The 16292-nt window shown below is 43.9% G+C and overlaps 1 protein-coding gene and 4 non-coding genes across 6 annotated transcripts in view; 1 reads left to right on the top strand and 4 right to left on the bottom strand.

Annotated features, from left to right (window-relative positions):
• Positions 1–2021: 2021 nt before the first annotated feature.
• Positions 2022–2093, bottom strand: TRNAD-GUC (transfer RNA aspartic acid (anticodon GUC)). The gene has a single exon. It is a non-coding gene; the product is annotated as a tRNA-Asp (tRNA).
• A 214-nt stretch (positions 2094–2307) lies between these two features.
• On the bottom strand, positions 2308–2379 carry TRNAD-GUC (transfer RNA aspartic acid (anticodon GUC)). Its single transcript has one exon. It is a non-coding gene; the product is annotated as a tRNA-Asp (tRNA).
• Positions 2380–3409: 1030 nt separating this feature from the next.
• On the bottom strand, positions 3410–3482 carry TRNAF-GAA (transfer RNA phenylalanine (anticodon GAA)). The gene has a single exon. It is a non-coding gene; the product is annotated as a tRNA-Phe (tRNA).
• A 324-nt stretch (positions 3483–3806) lies between these two features.
• Positions 3807–3878, top strand: TRNAA-UGC (transfer RNA alanine (anticodon UGC)). The gene has a single exon. It is a non-coding gene; the product is annotated as a tRNA-Ala (tRNA).
• Positions 3879–7761: 3883 nt separating this feature from the next.
• Positions 7762–16292, bottom strand: part of DHX37 (DEAH-box helicase 37) — a 52103-nt gene continuing 43572 nt past the window's right edge. For both annotated transcript variants that reach the window (XM_073676147.1, XM_073676148.1), the window contains exons 25-28: positions 10624–10718; positions 10460–10533; positions 9433–9530; positions 7762–8147 (exon numbers count right to left, since the gene is read on the bottom strand). In XM_073676147.1, the coding sequence (XP_073532248.1) occupies positions 8065–8147; positions 9433–9530; positions 10460–10533; positions 10624–10718 (350 nt within the window). In that variant the 3' untranslated portion in view covers positions 7762–8064. The remainder of the gene's footprint in view (positions 8148–9432; positions 9531–10459; positions 10534–10623; positions 10719–16292) is intronic.

Raw genomic sequence — 16292 nt, 5'->3', positions numbered from 1 at the left:
AGAGGAGTAATGTGCCTAAACACCCCATAATAGAGGAGTAATGTGCCTAAACACCGCATAATAGAGGAGTAATGTGCCTAAACACCCCATAATAGAGGAGTAATGTGCCTAAACACCCCATAATAGAGGAGTAATGTGCCTAAACACCCCATAATAGAGGAGTAATGTGCCTAAACACCCCATAATAGAGGAGTAATGTGCCTAAATACCCCATAATAGAGGAGTAATGTGCCTAAACACCCCATAATAGGAGTAATGTGCCTAAACACCCCATTATAGAGGAGTAATGTGCCTAAACACCCCATAATAGAGGAGTAATGTGCCTAAACACCCCATAATAAAGGAGTAATGTGCCTAAACACCCCATAATAGAGGAGTAATGTGCCTAAACACCCCATAATAGAGGAGTAATGTGCCTAAACACCCCATAATAGAGGAGTAATGTGCCTAAACACCCCATAATAGAGGAGTAATGTGCCTAAACACCCCATAATAGAGAACTAATATGCCTAAACACCCCATAATAGAGGAGTAATATGCCTAAACACCCCATAATAGAGGAGTAATGTGCCTAAACACCCCATTATAGAGGAGTAATGTGCCTAAACACCCCATAATAAAGGAGTAATGTGCCTAAACACCCCATTATAGAGGAGTAATGTGCCTAAACACCCCATAATAGAGGAGTAATATGCCTAAACACCCCATAATAGAGGAGTAATGTGCCTAAACACCCCATAATAGAGGAGTAATGTGCCTAAACACCCCATAATAGAGGACTAATGTGCCTAAACACCCCATAATAGAGGAGTAATATGCCTAAACACCCCATAATAGAGGAGTAATGTTCCTAAACACCCCATAATAGAGGAGTAATGTGCCTAAACACCCCATAATAGAGGAGTAATGTGCCTAAACACCCCATAATAGAGGAGTAATGTGCCTAAACACCCCATAATAGAGGACTAATATGCCTAAACACCCCATAATAGAGGAGTAATATGCCTAAACACCCCATAATAGAGGAGTAATGTGCCTAAACACCCCATAATAGAGGAGTAATGTGCCTAAACACCCCATAATAGAGGACTAATATGCCTAAACACCCCATAATAGAGGAGTAATGTGCCTAAACACCCCATAATAGAGGAGTAATGTGCCTAAACACCCCATAATAGAGGAGTAATGTGCCTAAACACCCCATAATAGAGGAGTAATGTGCCTAAACACCCCATAATAGAGGACTAATATGCCTAAACACCCCATAATAGAGGAGTAATATGCCTAAATACCCCATAATAGAGGAGTAATGTGCCTAAACACCACATTATAGAGGAGTAATGTGCCTAAACACCCCATAATAGAGGAGTAATGTGCCTAAACACCCCATTATAGAGGAGTAATGTGCCTAAACACCCCATAATAGAGGAGTAATGTGCCTAAACACCCCATTATAGAGGAGTAATGTGCCTAAACACCCCATAATAGAGGAGTAATATGCCTAAACACCCCATAATAGAGGAGTAATGTGCCTAAACACCCCATAATAGAGGAGTAATGTGCCTAAACACCCCATAATAGAGGAGTAATATGCCTAAACACCCCATAATAGAGGAGTAATGTGCCTAAACACCCCATAATAGAGGAGTAATGTGCCTAAACACCCCATAATAGAGGACTAATATGCCTAAACACCCCATAATAGAGGAGTAATATGCCTAAACACCCCATAATAGAGTAATGTGCCTAAACACCCCATAATAGGAGTAATGTGCCTAAACACCCCATAACAAAACAAGAGGAATAGTTCTAGACACCCCATAATAGTAATAATCCTAAACACCCCATAACAGAGTAATATTTCTAGACAAACCAGAATAGGAGTAATGTGCCTAAACACCCCATAATAGAGGAGTAACTATCCTAGACAACCCATAATAGAGGAGTAACTATCCTAGACAACCCATAACAGGAGTAATTCTACAAATACCCCATTTACGATTAAGCAAAAAATATATAGCCTCCCCGTCGGGGAATCGAACCCCGGTCTCCCGCGTGACAGGCGGGGATACTTACCACTATACTAACGAGGATTAACTGAGGGAGGTGGCTTGTGCTGGGTTCTTAATCTTCTGTAAAAAGAACTGAAATGAAGCTAATGCAGCTCTATTGTTAATTACGTTGTATCAATGGAAAAAACGAAATTGTAAACGGTGATATAAGCAGTGGGGCGTACATCAAAGCTGAGAGTCCTAAAAAAAAATAATAGCAGTGAAGTAACAATAAATGGAAAAAAAAACTTTCTGCCTCCCCGTCGGGGAATCGAACCCCGGTCTCCCGCGTGACAGGCGGGGATACTTACCACTATACTAACGAGGATTAGCTGCTGCATGAGGTCCCAAATCATTGTATATGATGTCGAATAATCAAATTGAGGTGCAACTACTTAATCATGTGTAAGGCTGTGTGTCCACAATGCGTTTTTCAAGCGTTTACGCTGTGGAATTTCCGCAGCGTAAGCGCTTGGTAAATCTTCCCCCATGGTCTCCAATGCAATTACGCACTTTCAATGCCCATGCTACGGATTTTTCCACAGCGTTTATGCTGCGCTCAAAAATCCGCAGCATGTCCATTAATTTTGCGGAAGTGCTGCGCTTTCGCCGCCATTGACTTGCATTACGATGCGCCAAATCCGCAAGACAGCATCTGTACTTGCGTAATTGGCGCGTTCTAATGTGCGGATGGTACCCGGGTGTGGAGGAGAGGAGAGTCTCATCCACACGCAGGTACCATTAAAAAATCTGTAAAAAAAGAATAAAACATAAAATAAATGTATACTTACCTTCTGGCGGCCCCCGCTGCGCTCCTCCTTGCTTCCTGGCACTTCCCGATGGAATGAAGGACCTGCGCTGACGTCATAGTCATGTGACGGGTCACACGACGCTGACTTCGGCAGCTCCTTCAGTCTACTGCTGCTGGCAGTCTCACTGAGTGAAGCAAGACACTGGGGGCCATCAGCAGGTAAGTATAGATTTATTTTTTTATTTTTAAACATTCTTTACGGTCACACTATATAAATCCATGCCAGTTGCATGGATTTATATAGTGTGACCAAGTTGTCAAGCACTTTTCCAAGTAATGCTAAAATCGCTTGGAAAGTGCTTGTCAACCCGCATGTGGAAATGCATGTGAACAACGCTTCACATCCGCTTGTCCCTGGCAGGAAAATGCATGTACAATCCGCATGTACAATCCACATGCGTTTTTTCTGCCAGGGAGATGCAGAAACGCTCAGGAAAAATACGGAGCACTTCTGCATCGTGGGCACATAGCCTAACAGGCAGTTTTTTATTGACTGTATGTGGAACCTGACGAGATTACAGTTAAGTGTAATAATTAGCAAAACTACTGCCGAAACCCGGGATCGAACCAGGGACCTTTAGATCTTCAGTCTAACGCTCTCCCAACTGAGCTATTTCGGCCATGGTGCACTGGTGCACTGCTGCACACCCAAATCTTTCTATCCACACAACTCCCTCCCTGACTGTCAAATTAAAACATTAAAAAAATAATCCATTGTACAAGAATACACCATACACATATATGTTCTGTAGTCAGCACTGACTTTCTACAAGAGAAAGGAAAATTTCAGCACTGGTCTCCCGCGTGACAGGCGGGGATACTTACCACTATACTAACGAGGATTAGCTGCACTGCCCAGAATTTCACTGTCCTCTCCCATACACAATAACCTGGTTTCCACATAGTCTCTTATACATTGTACAGTGCAATGTTCCATATACAAAGGGGATGTAGCTCAGTGGTAGAGCGCATGCTTTGCATGTATGAGGCCCTGGGTTCAATCCCCAGCATCTCCAAGGGTTTTTTTTTTTTCTTTTTGTGCTCTATTCCCACTTTCTATAAGGCTAGTGCAATACTGCAACTTTTGGCACAACACGTCGAGCAGCCAAAGTTCACTAGGTGTTGCTGCACAAGTGAATGAGGCTACATGGCAACCTTGAAGGTACTACGACGGAAACAAATAAGTTGCAAAAAATTATGGGGACTTTGTTGCTGCTGACCCAGAATCAGTACCTTTGGGGTTGCAATGAGACCCCATTCACTTGTATTACACTGGGATGTAGCAGCAACACCTAAAGAACTTTGGCTGCACAACAGGTATCACAGCCAAAGTCAGCATGTTGTCCGACCGCAAATACTTACAATTACAGCCTACGATTTGACAAGCATGTATATACAGAAAATGTCTTTGAATGTTTAAAAAAACAAAACAAAACAAATACCATTACTAAGAGCACAGATACACTTCTGGTGGGACTTCTGCTTTAATTTCTTTTTGCATTAAAGGGTATGTCCACTACTCGGTCAACCTCTTCTCTTTCATTATGTTTCCCCCCAGTAAAATAACACCACTTATACTCTCCTCTGGTGAGGTTCCACTGGTGTCAGCGCTGGCTCTCCATGGGCAACATTGTTATGTCACGCAATCCCTGCGGCCAATCAGTGCTGGCTTTACTCTCCTCCTTCGGACAAATCAAAACATCTGGAGGAAGTGAGTGGCTGCTGCTGCTCTCTCAGTTTCTCCAGATGTCAATTACACCTGTAGGAGTACAGTGAAGCTACTTCTGATTGGCCCCAGGGATCACGTGACATAACAATGTGACGTGATCCCCGGCAGAGCGAGTGCCGACACTGCCAGCACCAAAGGCGAGTATAAGTATTGTTATTTTACTGGGGGAAACATAAGGATTAAGAATAGTTTGTCCGAGTAGTGGAAACCCCTTTAAAGGGTTTTGATGGTAAAAACAACTTTCATTTCCCTTTGAATGTATTGGCAGTTGACATGCTCATCCAACACTCCTCCATTCAATTCCTATGAGGCTTCTAAACGCTGTGCTCAGCTTTTTCTGGCAGCTCCATAGAAAATTAATGGAGTGGCCATCCACCGCTCCATTTTGTAATGGAGATAAAAGTGCCCCATTAGGTATACAAGTCCCGATCTACCAATCGGTGTGGTTCCCAATGGTCAGACACCCCCCCAACAAACAAGTTTTCACCTATCCTGCAGATCGGTGAGGACACATTTTCACTGGACAACCCCTTTCAGACTGTGCTTACATCTGCATTGAGTTGTAAATGTAATACCAATAAGCAGTGCCAAATCTGTGCCTTGACACACACAGCATCAACAGATATTGATGGAATATTCTTAGACGACCCAAAGGTTAAAAGAACCTAAAGCTGATGATACAAATGTGATAGCTGTGAGACGCTCGTTTGGCTGAAAGTTTTATCTGCCAACTTCCCGATACATATGAATGGTTGACTCAGTAAAGCATTCATGCATTTCCAATAGAAGAGAGAGGGAGCAGAAGCCTCTAGCAGCAGCTGATCTCTCGGAGTACAAAAGGGTCTGACATTCGTATTCAAACTGCACCTTACTTATGGGAGGGGTCTCAGGAGGCCTCCATATGTATTAGATGGTCAGGTGCTGTTCCTGACAAATGGGGTTTGGATGATATGTGCCACAGAGCACCAAGGTGCTGTACTCTGGCTGCTTATTGACAAGTGTGAAGAATATTCAAGATAATCCCATGTCAATCATTGTGCCCCGTTCGGCAGGGCTTATAGAGATCTTCAATGTACAGTGTAATTTGACACTCCTGCAAGGGAGGGGGCCGAGAGGCAGGGAGTGACATACCTCACAGCAGCTGTGAGCTACACAGGACGACCCCCTGTGGACCCCCAAGCCATGCGGTCCTGTGTGTCAGATATTATAACAACACCGAGTTATGGGAATACAATACATCCCAGTGATACACCAAATAGATTTTTGGAAATGCAAGAGAATGGGGAATGTCACCCTGGCTTTCAGCACAGTCCAGCACGTAGGGAAAGGGAGATACACGGCACAGCCTTGCGGGAACCCCTAGGGCCCCGGTGCTTGATCTCCACGCGTAGCAGGGGCCCGGCTGGATCCGAGCACACCAGAACCGGCTCCCTAGGACCGTCCATTAAAGAGGTATAGCCCATTTTAGTTTTTGGGAGTTTTTAGCTGAGAGACCAGGGGTGGCGATTTTGGTTCAGCCAGGAGGCAGGAGTGGGAGTGACTCAGAGGGGTTAAGAGCCCAGCTGCCCTGGCTCCATTGTCTTTGTCCCTGGGAGGTCACGAGGATATATTCTGTGGGCGAAGTCCTGCAACAAATAAAGAGGGCCCCACAAGCCTCCCATGTGGCAGACTCTCCCCCTCAAGCCAGGACTTTCATCTGACTGGTAATTGACTCAAGTTCTGCTTATATGTTTTGAACCCCTACTAGTGTGTTTGCATCTCTGACCATTACGTATGTATAACCCTTATGTATATAGTGTAATGTCTAGTGTGCCCTTACAGAGATCAAATATATAATTTAACCTTGGGCTGCTCTTTTATCTCGATCCACAAACTCTCACGTCCGTTGCTCGGTCCAACGAACACGCTACCGGGCTGGTTTCTAGCCAGATATAAGTCCGTTATATCTAATAGAAACTAGTGTCAGCTCTCCCAACCCGACAAGGTTCTGCTTCACTGGAGGTAGTGAAGGAGCCTCTCAGCCTGTCAGGGATGTGAGTGAGTGCGAAACGTCACGTTGGTGCAAAGGGCAGATCAATATCACATGATCCGTCTGACGTAATAGTGACGTCAGGCAGGTGGCGAGGTGTGGATCCATCACAAGTAGTGGCAGCAGTAGGATTCGGCGAGGTCTCTCCGTTGCAATTTCTTCACATTGGTGGCAGCGGTGGAGATTCTGCGGGGTCTCTCTGCTGCCATTTCTTCACATCAAGTAATTTTCACACAACATCCTCTCTCATCAGACAGTGCACTGCAGGAGAGGCAAGGTGATCACCTACGCCGCCACAGCTCTGACAACGGATGCGCTCCTGAGGAACTTCAGCATATCACTCACTCAAACAGGCATGGCAGGACAGAAAGAAAACTGATTAACACATGCCTAGTGAGCTGCATCAAATTTGTCATGAAACATGCACCATAAAATATGTGAAACAATTTGCACACATTTTGCTGAGTTTTAAATTCATGTCTTCTTTGACATTTTTAATATATCTTCTGTATGTACTACCACTACTCCTAATCTAGAATGTCCAATCATGTCTGAATACCAGGGATCAAGGACAAAAATGTGTTGACCTATGCCCTTTAATTGGAAGAGGAGAAACAGTATGTATTGGAGGCAAGCAAGTGTCCAACTGCTGACAATGCCCAGATACTTCTATCCTTCAGTTCAGCTACCACATTAATGCCCCATCCAAAGCAGACATGTGAAGAACGTTCCGTGCAGAAATGACGCAATATGTTATGTTAGGTGTAGGGTTAGAGGGGACCATTCAGGATGATTCAACCTCGGCACTAGAAAAATAACATACTGCCAACTGTAACTTGCCAACACTTCTGTAGAAACTAAAAGTTGGACTGGCATTGGCTGCCAGGGGTAGCCATTTTCTGCAGGAGTTTGGAGCTTGCAAAGACTATCCCTAAAATCTTCAGTCTAAAGAAGATGCAGGGGGTGACACTGGTGGGATATTCATTGGGGTCATCCATCTATTCCTAGAATGGGCATGCCCAGCTCCCTGTTCACACCAGGTAGCCGGCCTCTTATAGTGAACAAAAGAGATGGGAATTGGTGGAGGCCTTGAAGAGCACATGGCTGCACAGACAATCCCCATTATTTTAACCAAGGAAGATTTAAAAAAAAAATAGTTTTAATATCATTTAGTATATACATATTTTACAATAAGAAGCACATATGGGAAACATTATTTCATGAAAAGATGTGATTCCATTACATTGTAAAAAGGTATTTCATGCCAAGGGAAGGGCAAACTGTCTGATAACGAGATTAGAAATAATCAGCAATCCAGTAACAAGTCAGCAGCTATCACTGTACAGTTCAAGGCACTTTAGACGTTCATTTGTTCTTTAGATAGCAACAATTTCTGAAGTCTGGTTCTCAGGAAACAATATTCATTATGTTTCTTTGATGGGATTCACGGAGCGACTGGAGGCCAGTCTCGGGTGACATCTGCATGTGCAGCTTCTGGTATCCACTGACAAAACGCATGTAAGAGGTCTGAAAAAAAAACGAGTCAATGTGTAAATATACAGTATGAACAGACTAAAAGGAAGCTCTACATGAGCTATACCTGCACCTTATTGGGAAACTATTCAGTTTTCAGTCCTCTAAAAGCTCAACAACCCACTCCCCCAAAGCAATCTTCCAAATTACTAATGATTCATATACCTATGAATGTAGGACAGCCTTCCAAGCAACTAAGCAGCACAAAAAAAAGCTACGCTTTATCACAGCAAGGCTTAGGAACAGAATCTATCATGTAGTAGGGAATGTCTCGGCAGTGATCAGCAAGGCTGAGCGGTCAAACCATACATTGGACATAAAGAGTACGTAGGGGGAATGCTCGTGATCCATACATTCAATATGCCCAGACATATGCAAGAAGAATACCCTACATTTCCCTAACGCACATCATTTAATTTTTCTTAAACTGTAATATAGTGAAGTCACTACAGTGCCAATGGGTGCCAGATTATACGTCACGCAGTACGTTTTTCATTACGGTTTAAGTCAATGGAAGATGTATGTAACTGCAAAGAATGACAAAAGATTACATTTGTACATGATTACAACGGGAAGTGAATTTTTCCTCAATGAAGTAAATTGGCCTATACCGCATGGTTTTTTTTTGCCTTCCCCTGGATCAACGCTGCGGAATAGCTGCAGTGCACAAGAAATAGGCTGAACTGGATGGACGCTTGTCTTTTTTCGGCCTTATAAACTATGTAACTACATCACAGACATATCAGGTAGCAGTGCTCAGAATTTTATGTAGAAAACTGCAGCTTAAATAAGGTGTGAAGTGCTGGTGTGCGTGTTCGACCTCCGCTCCATTCATACAGGGATCTTTGGAATATCATTATTTGGATCTATGGGGGTCCCAGCGACTGGTTGGACGGGGGCTATCTTCCCATCTTGGTACAAACCCCTTAAAATGGCTGTACTCTCCTACGGATCTGACATCAGGTGTTTAAAGATGCCATTGTGCAAAGGACAAAAGAAATGCCATAGCAAGTATGAAGCATAAGTGCTAATAATTCAAACTGTACCCGTGCACAATACTCGCTGGGTATCAGATGGATTCTCCGGCGACCGTACCACCCAATCTGCAGCAGTGTCTCAACACACCTGAGGTTAGATAATGTGGGAGGGTAGAACTACAGAACCCATTTTAGCAATTATTAGTGTTAATAGTTGTTAGTTAAAAACTAAAAATATCTTGGATAAGAAAAAATAGTTATTGAAAAATGAAAGAAGAGCAAGAAAAACAATAAAAACTTACATTTAGGATCATTTTTCCAGGCTGCAAGTAATGAGGATAGATTGTCTGCCTTTGCAGAAACTAATGTTCTTAATAAAACTTCAGTTCTAGGTTGAAGCCTATAAGAAATACAAAATGTTAAGTAAAAATGACTAACATAGAACAAGTATATGACATATGATAAAATATTAATGGATAACACACCACTAAGGCTATGTTCACACTAGGTGTTTTTTCAGCAGCAAAACCTAATCTCTTGGCAGAAAAGAAGCTGCGCCAAAAACGCAGGTTTTGGTGCGTTTTTCAGGATCCCAAAGTTCAGCTTTGCTTCCACCACAGAAACATGAACACAGGTCACCAATGCAAGACATATGTGAAACCATATTAACCAGAATTAAAAATGTAACTGTGGGGGGGGAGGTGAATTGTTCAGGAACAATTTTTCTGAGATATTGGCAATGCATTGAGTTTGTAGGACACTATTTATTTTCACACTATGGTCTGCCATTGAGTTGCTCAGAGATTGTTCAATTTCATACCTCCGTGGGCCACAGGTATTGTTCAATCTCACACCTAGCTCAGTCAATGTTTACATTTTACACATCACTAATTTAAAGTTCTAATCCAAACTGCCATCTCAGGTGACAAAGACAAGATGGTAAAATTACAAAAATAAATGCGTTTTACATACTGCTGTACTTGCTTTTTTTCACTAAAACCGCAGCAAAACCTGGTAGCCATGTTCACACTAGGTGTTTTTTCACCATCTATTACTTTCAATGGGGGGGAAAAAACGCAGAAAAAAATGCAGAAAAAACGCTGAAATAAGTGACATGCTCTATTGTGCAAAAAAACATGCAAAGTGCAAAATACTGAAGACACAAAAACCAGTGTGTGTGCATGAGATTTTTGAAATTTCACACTTTGCTGGTAATGTAAAAAGTAGCTGAAAATTTGCATATTAAAAAAAACACAAAAAAACGCTGAAAAAACACCGGGTGTGAACATAGCCTTACACTGCAGAAGTACATACAGATAAATCACTTACTTGGCCCAGGTTTTAATCATTGTTACAGGGCTTGATAGCAAAATACTGGTGTAGGATCCTAGTTTTTGAATCACCTAAAAAGAAGAAAAAAAAAAAATTAGAAAAAGAAAAATGTGATTTACATGATGATTGGATAAAGTAAAAATTACTAAAAATCTTTATACCTTTCCTTCTAGTAAAAACTTTGCAAAATACTTGTAGCGCTCAAGACCTTCCGGGAAATCAACCTCCACAGTAGGCAGCTGCCATCCAACTCGATCTGATATAATAAAGGTTACAAATTCAAGGACTTCATAAAAATTAATAGAAATTATATACCTACTACAGCCACGCACAGATAATAGTACTCAAAGAGGGGAGAATACAACATTTCTTTTAAATATAGCGTGAATGACAATACCCATATTGGAATCATCTGTCTGAGAAATTATATTTTTATGGCATTATAATCACTGAACCAGGTGTTGCCATTGGTCTTTCGGAACATAATATATTTACACACATAGCACTTCGGATTACAGCTTTATATAATATATATAGTATACTGTATATAGTGATAGAGATAGACTCACTGAGCTTCCTACAGAAGCAAACACAGGAACCGTTTCTATTTAAAATGTGGCTGGTTTATTGCAATACTCATAAACCACATCACCAGAAAACGTAAATACAGTCTTTGTCCGGCAGAAGGTAAAACAAAGTAACAAGTCCATTCAATAGTGCTGGTTAGCCCACCTTCCATGTCCTTTAGCAAAGGAATTTCTTCCAGGAGACCTGCAATCTCCATTCATCCAGCATGTGTGAAATAAACAGCTACAGAGCTGTTACCTACAGGGCCCACCCCACACCAAATGATCTAAAGGCTGTGAATTTTATCCTCTGATCTCCTCCCTCTCTATAGGTGTCCAATCATTTTAAAAAGACCAGTATGCTCACTTTTACTTATGGATATTTTTACATAGACTTTAATGGATATTAAATATTACTTAAAAATGCTTTAAGAAAGTCTTTACATAAAAACACCCCTAGACTGGCAAAACAGACAAAAAAAAAGTCACATGGACACCTGCAAACACCAGAAAAGATCCTAGTTACTTACCGGTAACGGGATTTTACAGAGCCCATGACAGCACCACCTGAGAGAGGGTATCCGCCCACCAAGGACAGGAACCTACTGAATAAAAAGGCGGTACCTCTCCTCCGCATCAGTGTTTTGTTTCAGAGCATGAGAGGGCCTCCGAAGACAGGTTAATACATAACCACCACCTCAACATATGTACTAAACACCTTAAAAAAAGTGCACACCACAGTGATAAAGGGGAGGGAATTAATAGGGTGCTGTCATGGGCTCTGTAAAATCCCGTTACCGGTAAGTAACTAGGATCTTTTCCCCTTCTCCCATGACAGCACCACTTGAGAGATTTATAGAGATTAAATACCAGAGGGAGGGATCACCGCTTGCAACACCTTTCTACCAAAGGACAGATCAGTAGAAGAGGAAAGGTCAAGACAGTAATGTTTGTAAAATGTAGCAGGGGATGACCAAGTTGCCGCCTTACATATAATGTCGATGGGCACATCCGCCTTCTCAGCCCAGGAAGCAGCTACCGCTCTGGTGGAATGGGCCTTCAGGTTCTCAGGAACCGGCAGATTGCTAGAAGAGTAGGCTAAGGTAATAGTATCCCTGACCCATCTAGCTATGGTCCCCCTTGTAACCTTAAGTCCTTTCCTAGCCCCCTGAAAGGATATAAATAAAGCGTCACTCTTTCTCCAGGCTTTTGTCACTTCCAAATACTGGACTAACACCCTCCTAACATCTAAGGTGTGAAGCTTATATTCCTCAGAATCCCTAGGATTAGGATAGAAGGAAGGGAGAGTGATTACTTGCGTCCTATGGAACTTGGAGGCTACCTTTGGAAGATAGGCCGGGTCTGGTCTTAAGATTACTCTATCCATACATACTTGAGTGAATGGATGGTTAATGGATAGTGCGTGTAAGTCACTGACTCTACGAGCTGATGTCAGGGCCACCAATAGCGCAGTCTTTAAAGTTAAGATTTTTTCTGAAACCTTCTCTAAGGGCTCGAAGGGAGGTTTGGTTAATGCTTCCAGAACTAAATTAAGGTCCCAAGGAGGCATTCTTGGAACAGGAATAGGTCTGGATCTATGACAGGCTTTAATAAATCTAATGATCCATCTATTTGCTGCCAAGTCATAATTATACAGTGCCCCCAGAGCAGATACCTGTACCTTAAGAGTACTGGTGGCTAGTCCCATGTTTAACCCCTTCTGGAGGAATTCTAGTATGGCCTCAATAGGAACCCTCCCTTTGGCAGACTGACCCGAGGTAGACAAGAACTTAGCCCAGGTTCTACCATAGATTCTAGTTGTTATCGGCTTTCTACTTGCTAGAAGGGTAGTAACAAGATCTGGAGAAAACCCCCTTTGCGTCAATAGCGACCTCTCAAAATCCAAGCCGTCAAATGCAGGCCCGCTCTTTGGGGATGACAGACTGGGCCCTGCCTGAGGAGATCCGGGATGTCCGGAAGAACCCATGGATCTGCTTGGGACATTCTCTTCATCCAAGTGAACCATGGTCTCTTGGGCCAGAACGGGGCGATCAATATAACCCTCGCCCGTTCCTCTCGGATCTTCCTCAGGATAGTAGGGATCAGTACTAAAGGGGGAAAGGCATAAGCTAGAGTGAAATCCCACTGAATCTGCAGCGCGTCCACCGCAAACGCCCCCTCTTTTGGATTCAGGGAGCAAAAGGTTTCGGTCTTCCGATTGTGTCTGTTTGCAAACAGATCTATCTGGGGCTGTCCCCACCGATCCACAATCTGCTGAAAAACGGCTGGATTCAACTCCCACTCTCCTTGTTTCAAGATGTGACGACTCAAGAAATCGGCCTTTATGTTCTCTTCCCCTTTTATATGCAGTGCCGAGAGCGTAACCAGCCGACTCTCGGCAAACCTGAAGATCTGATCCGCTATTAACATCAGAGGGAGAGACCTGGTACCCCCCTGATGATTGATGTAGGCGACTGTTGATCTGTTGTCTGACATTATCCTGACGTGAGGACCCTGAAGAACAGAACTGAATTCTTTTAGCGCGTTTCTGGCTGCCAACAGCTCTTTCATGTTGGAAGAGAGGCTTGTCTCGCTGTCCGACCAGAGGCCTTGTACAGAACGATCCCTTAGGTGAGCTCCCCAACCTTCCGCACTTGCGTCTGTTGTAATTGTATCCGACACCTGGAAGGTCCAAGGAACCCCCAAAGATAGGTTGACCGGAGATGTCCACCAGTCCAGGGAGTTGATCACAACATCTGGAAGAGATATTTTCCCATTCAGGCGACCTTTGAGCCGCCTGTCCGCTGCCAGAATCTCCTGTTGAAGACATCTGGAATGGTGCTGGGCCCACTGAACCGCCGGAATGCAAGACGTCATTGTACCCAACAGAGACATTGCACTCCTCAGGGTGATGGTCGGATTGCTGACAATCTGAGATGTTAGGGATCTGATCTTCAGTTTCTTTTCCTCTGGCAGAAGACAGGTTTGGTTTTCCGAGTCCAGAATGAGACCCAGGAAAGACTGAACCCTCTTTGGTTCCAGCCTTGACTTCTCCAGATTTAACAGCCAACCTAGGCGTCTTAGACTGGCCATGACGTCCGCCAGGGCTAGAGCACAGAGTTGACTTGATCTGCCCACTACTAAGAAGTCGTCCAGATAAGGGATGACTAAAATATCTCTTTCCCTCAAGTGCGCTGTGACCTCCAGAATGATTTTTGTGAAGACTCTCGGCGCCATGGAAATGCCAAAGGGAAGAGCTGCGAACTGAAAATGCCTTACGTGCCTGCCGAATTGTACAGCTACTCTTAGAAACTGTTGATGATCTGGCAAAATCGGGACGTGGTAGTAGGCGTCCTTCAGATCGAGGACGCACATAAAACAGTCCGGAAATAACATCTTTATGGCTGATTTTATTGTTTCCATCTTGAAAGGCCTGTAGATTAAATGGTCGTTCAGTCTCTTTAAGTTCGCAATGGTCCTGAAGGAGCCGTCCGGCTTCTTTATTAGGAAGAGGGTCGAATAGAATCCTCTTCCTTGCTCGGGTGCAGGTGTTTCCACCAGAACTCCTTTCCTGAGCAGAGAGAGAACTTCCTGCTGTAAGGCTATCTGTTCCACTAAACCTCTGGGGGCTGATATTTTGACAGTGTTCTTGGGCCTGCTCTTGAACTCTAGTGTGAGCCCCCTCCTGATTATCCCTAAGATCCAAGAATTGGATGAAATTTTCTTCCAGGCAGGCAGGAAGTGGGACAATCTTCCTCCCACCTGGGGGGAACTGTCACTTAGGGGCTTTCTTATTCTCGGAGGAGGGACCCCCAAACATGAAGCCTCTGCTATACGGCTTTCGGTCTTTCCAGCTACCTTGGTCTCTGGGAGCTTTACTGCGGCTGTATTTTCTCTTCCGAAAGGAACTGTTAAATCGGGAACCAGACACCGTGGGAAATCCATGTTTTTTGTCTGCGGCTTTATCTAGGATGTCATCTAGACCTTTGCCGAACAAGAAGTCCCCCTCACAAGGGATTGAGCACAGTTTAGACTTTGACTGCACATCTCCTGGCCAGCTCTTGAGCCATAGCGCCCTACGGGCTGCATTAGAGAGGTTTGCAGACCGGGAAGCCAGCCTAACTGAATCTGCCGATGCATCTGCCAGGAATGCAGCCGCTCCCTGCACAAGAGGAAGGTCTGATAGAATTTTCTCCCTGGACACATTCCCCCTGATCTGGTCTTCCAATTGTTGAAGCCAGATCATCATAGATCTAGCAGTGCAGGTCGCTGCTACTGCCGGTTTAAGGGCCCCTGCTGACGACTCCCAGGTTTGCTTAAGGAAGGACTCCGCTTTTTTATCCAGCGGGTCTTTTAAGGCTCCTAAATCCTCAAAGGGCAGAGTGGATTTTTTTGAAGATTTTGAAATGGCCACGTCAATCTTAGGGGTTTTGTCCCATTTAGCCGCATCCTCATCCTCAAAGGGGTACCTCCGCTTGGAGGATGACGGCAGCTGACCCTTCCTCTCCGGTTTCTTCCATTCCCTTTCTATCAGAGATTTAATCCTGTCATTGACCGGGAATGAGCGTCTCCTCCTTTGGTCTAAGCCCCCGAACATAACATCCTGGACTGTTCTGGGCACTTTGGTATCGGTAATACCCATAGTCCCTCTGACGGCTTTAACTAGTCTCTCAGTATTATCAACCGAAAAACAAGGTCTGCCCCCCCCATTATCATCCGAAGACTCCGATGACGATGAGGAGTGATTAGAGGAGGAAGGCAGTTCTCTCGTAAAACGGGACTCCACTGATTCCTCTGATTCTGAAGAAACTAGTTTTCGCTTCTTCTTTTTGAGTGAGGTTAAGCCTCTTAAAGACTCTCTGACCTCTGTCTGGATTAGATCCTTTAATTCTAAAGAAAACCTGGGGGAATCCTCTGCAATGGTTTTCTGAATACAGTCTGAGCATAGGTTTTTGGCATAGGAGGTGGGAAGACCGATTTTGCATAAAGCACACTCCCTGTTTTTATTTTTAGCACTACACTTCTTCGCCTCCTGCCCCAAGAAATAAAAGGAGAAGAAGGAGGAAAAGAGAGAGAGAGAGAGAAGAGCACATTATTCAAGGTGAGACTTTCACGAAGATCACTCACCACACTGCCGTTCAGACTAGGGTACCGGAGGCGGTGGTTGCCGTTCACATGAGGGCTCCCATCTGGCGGAGGTGGACTGACGAAGTCTTTTCTGACCAGTCTTGCCGGAACTCGTACGCCCCTCACTGCTGTGACTT

Source organism: Phyllobates terribilis, unplaced genomic scaffold (assembly GCF_046119375.1).
Source record: "Phyllobates terribilis strain yellow unplaced genomic scaffold, ASM4611937v1 Scaffold_1__5_contigs__length_1240528914, whole genome shotgun sequence".
NCBI classification, from domain to species: Eukaryota; Metazoa; Chordata; class Amphibia; order Anura; family Dendrobatidae; genus Phyllobates; species Phyllobates terribilis.
This window is presented reverse-complemented; position numbering and strand designations above follow the sequence as displayed.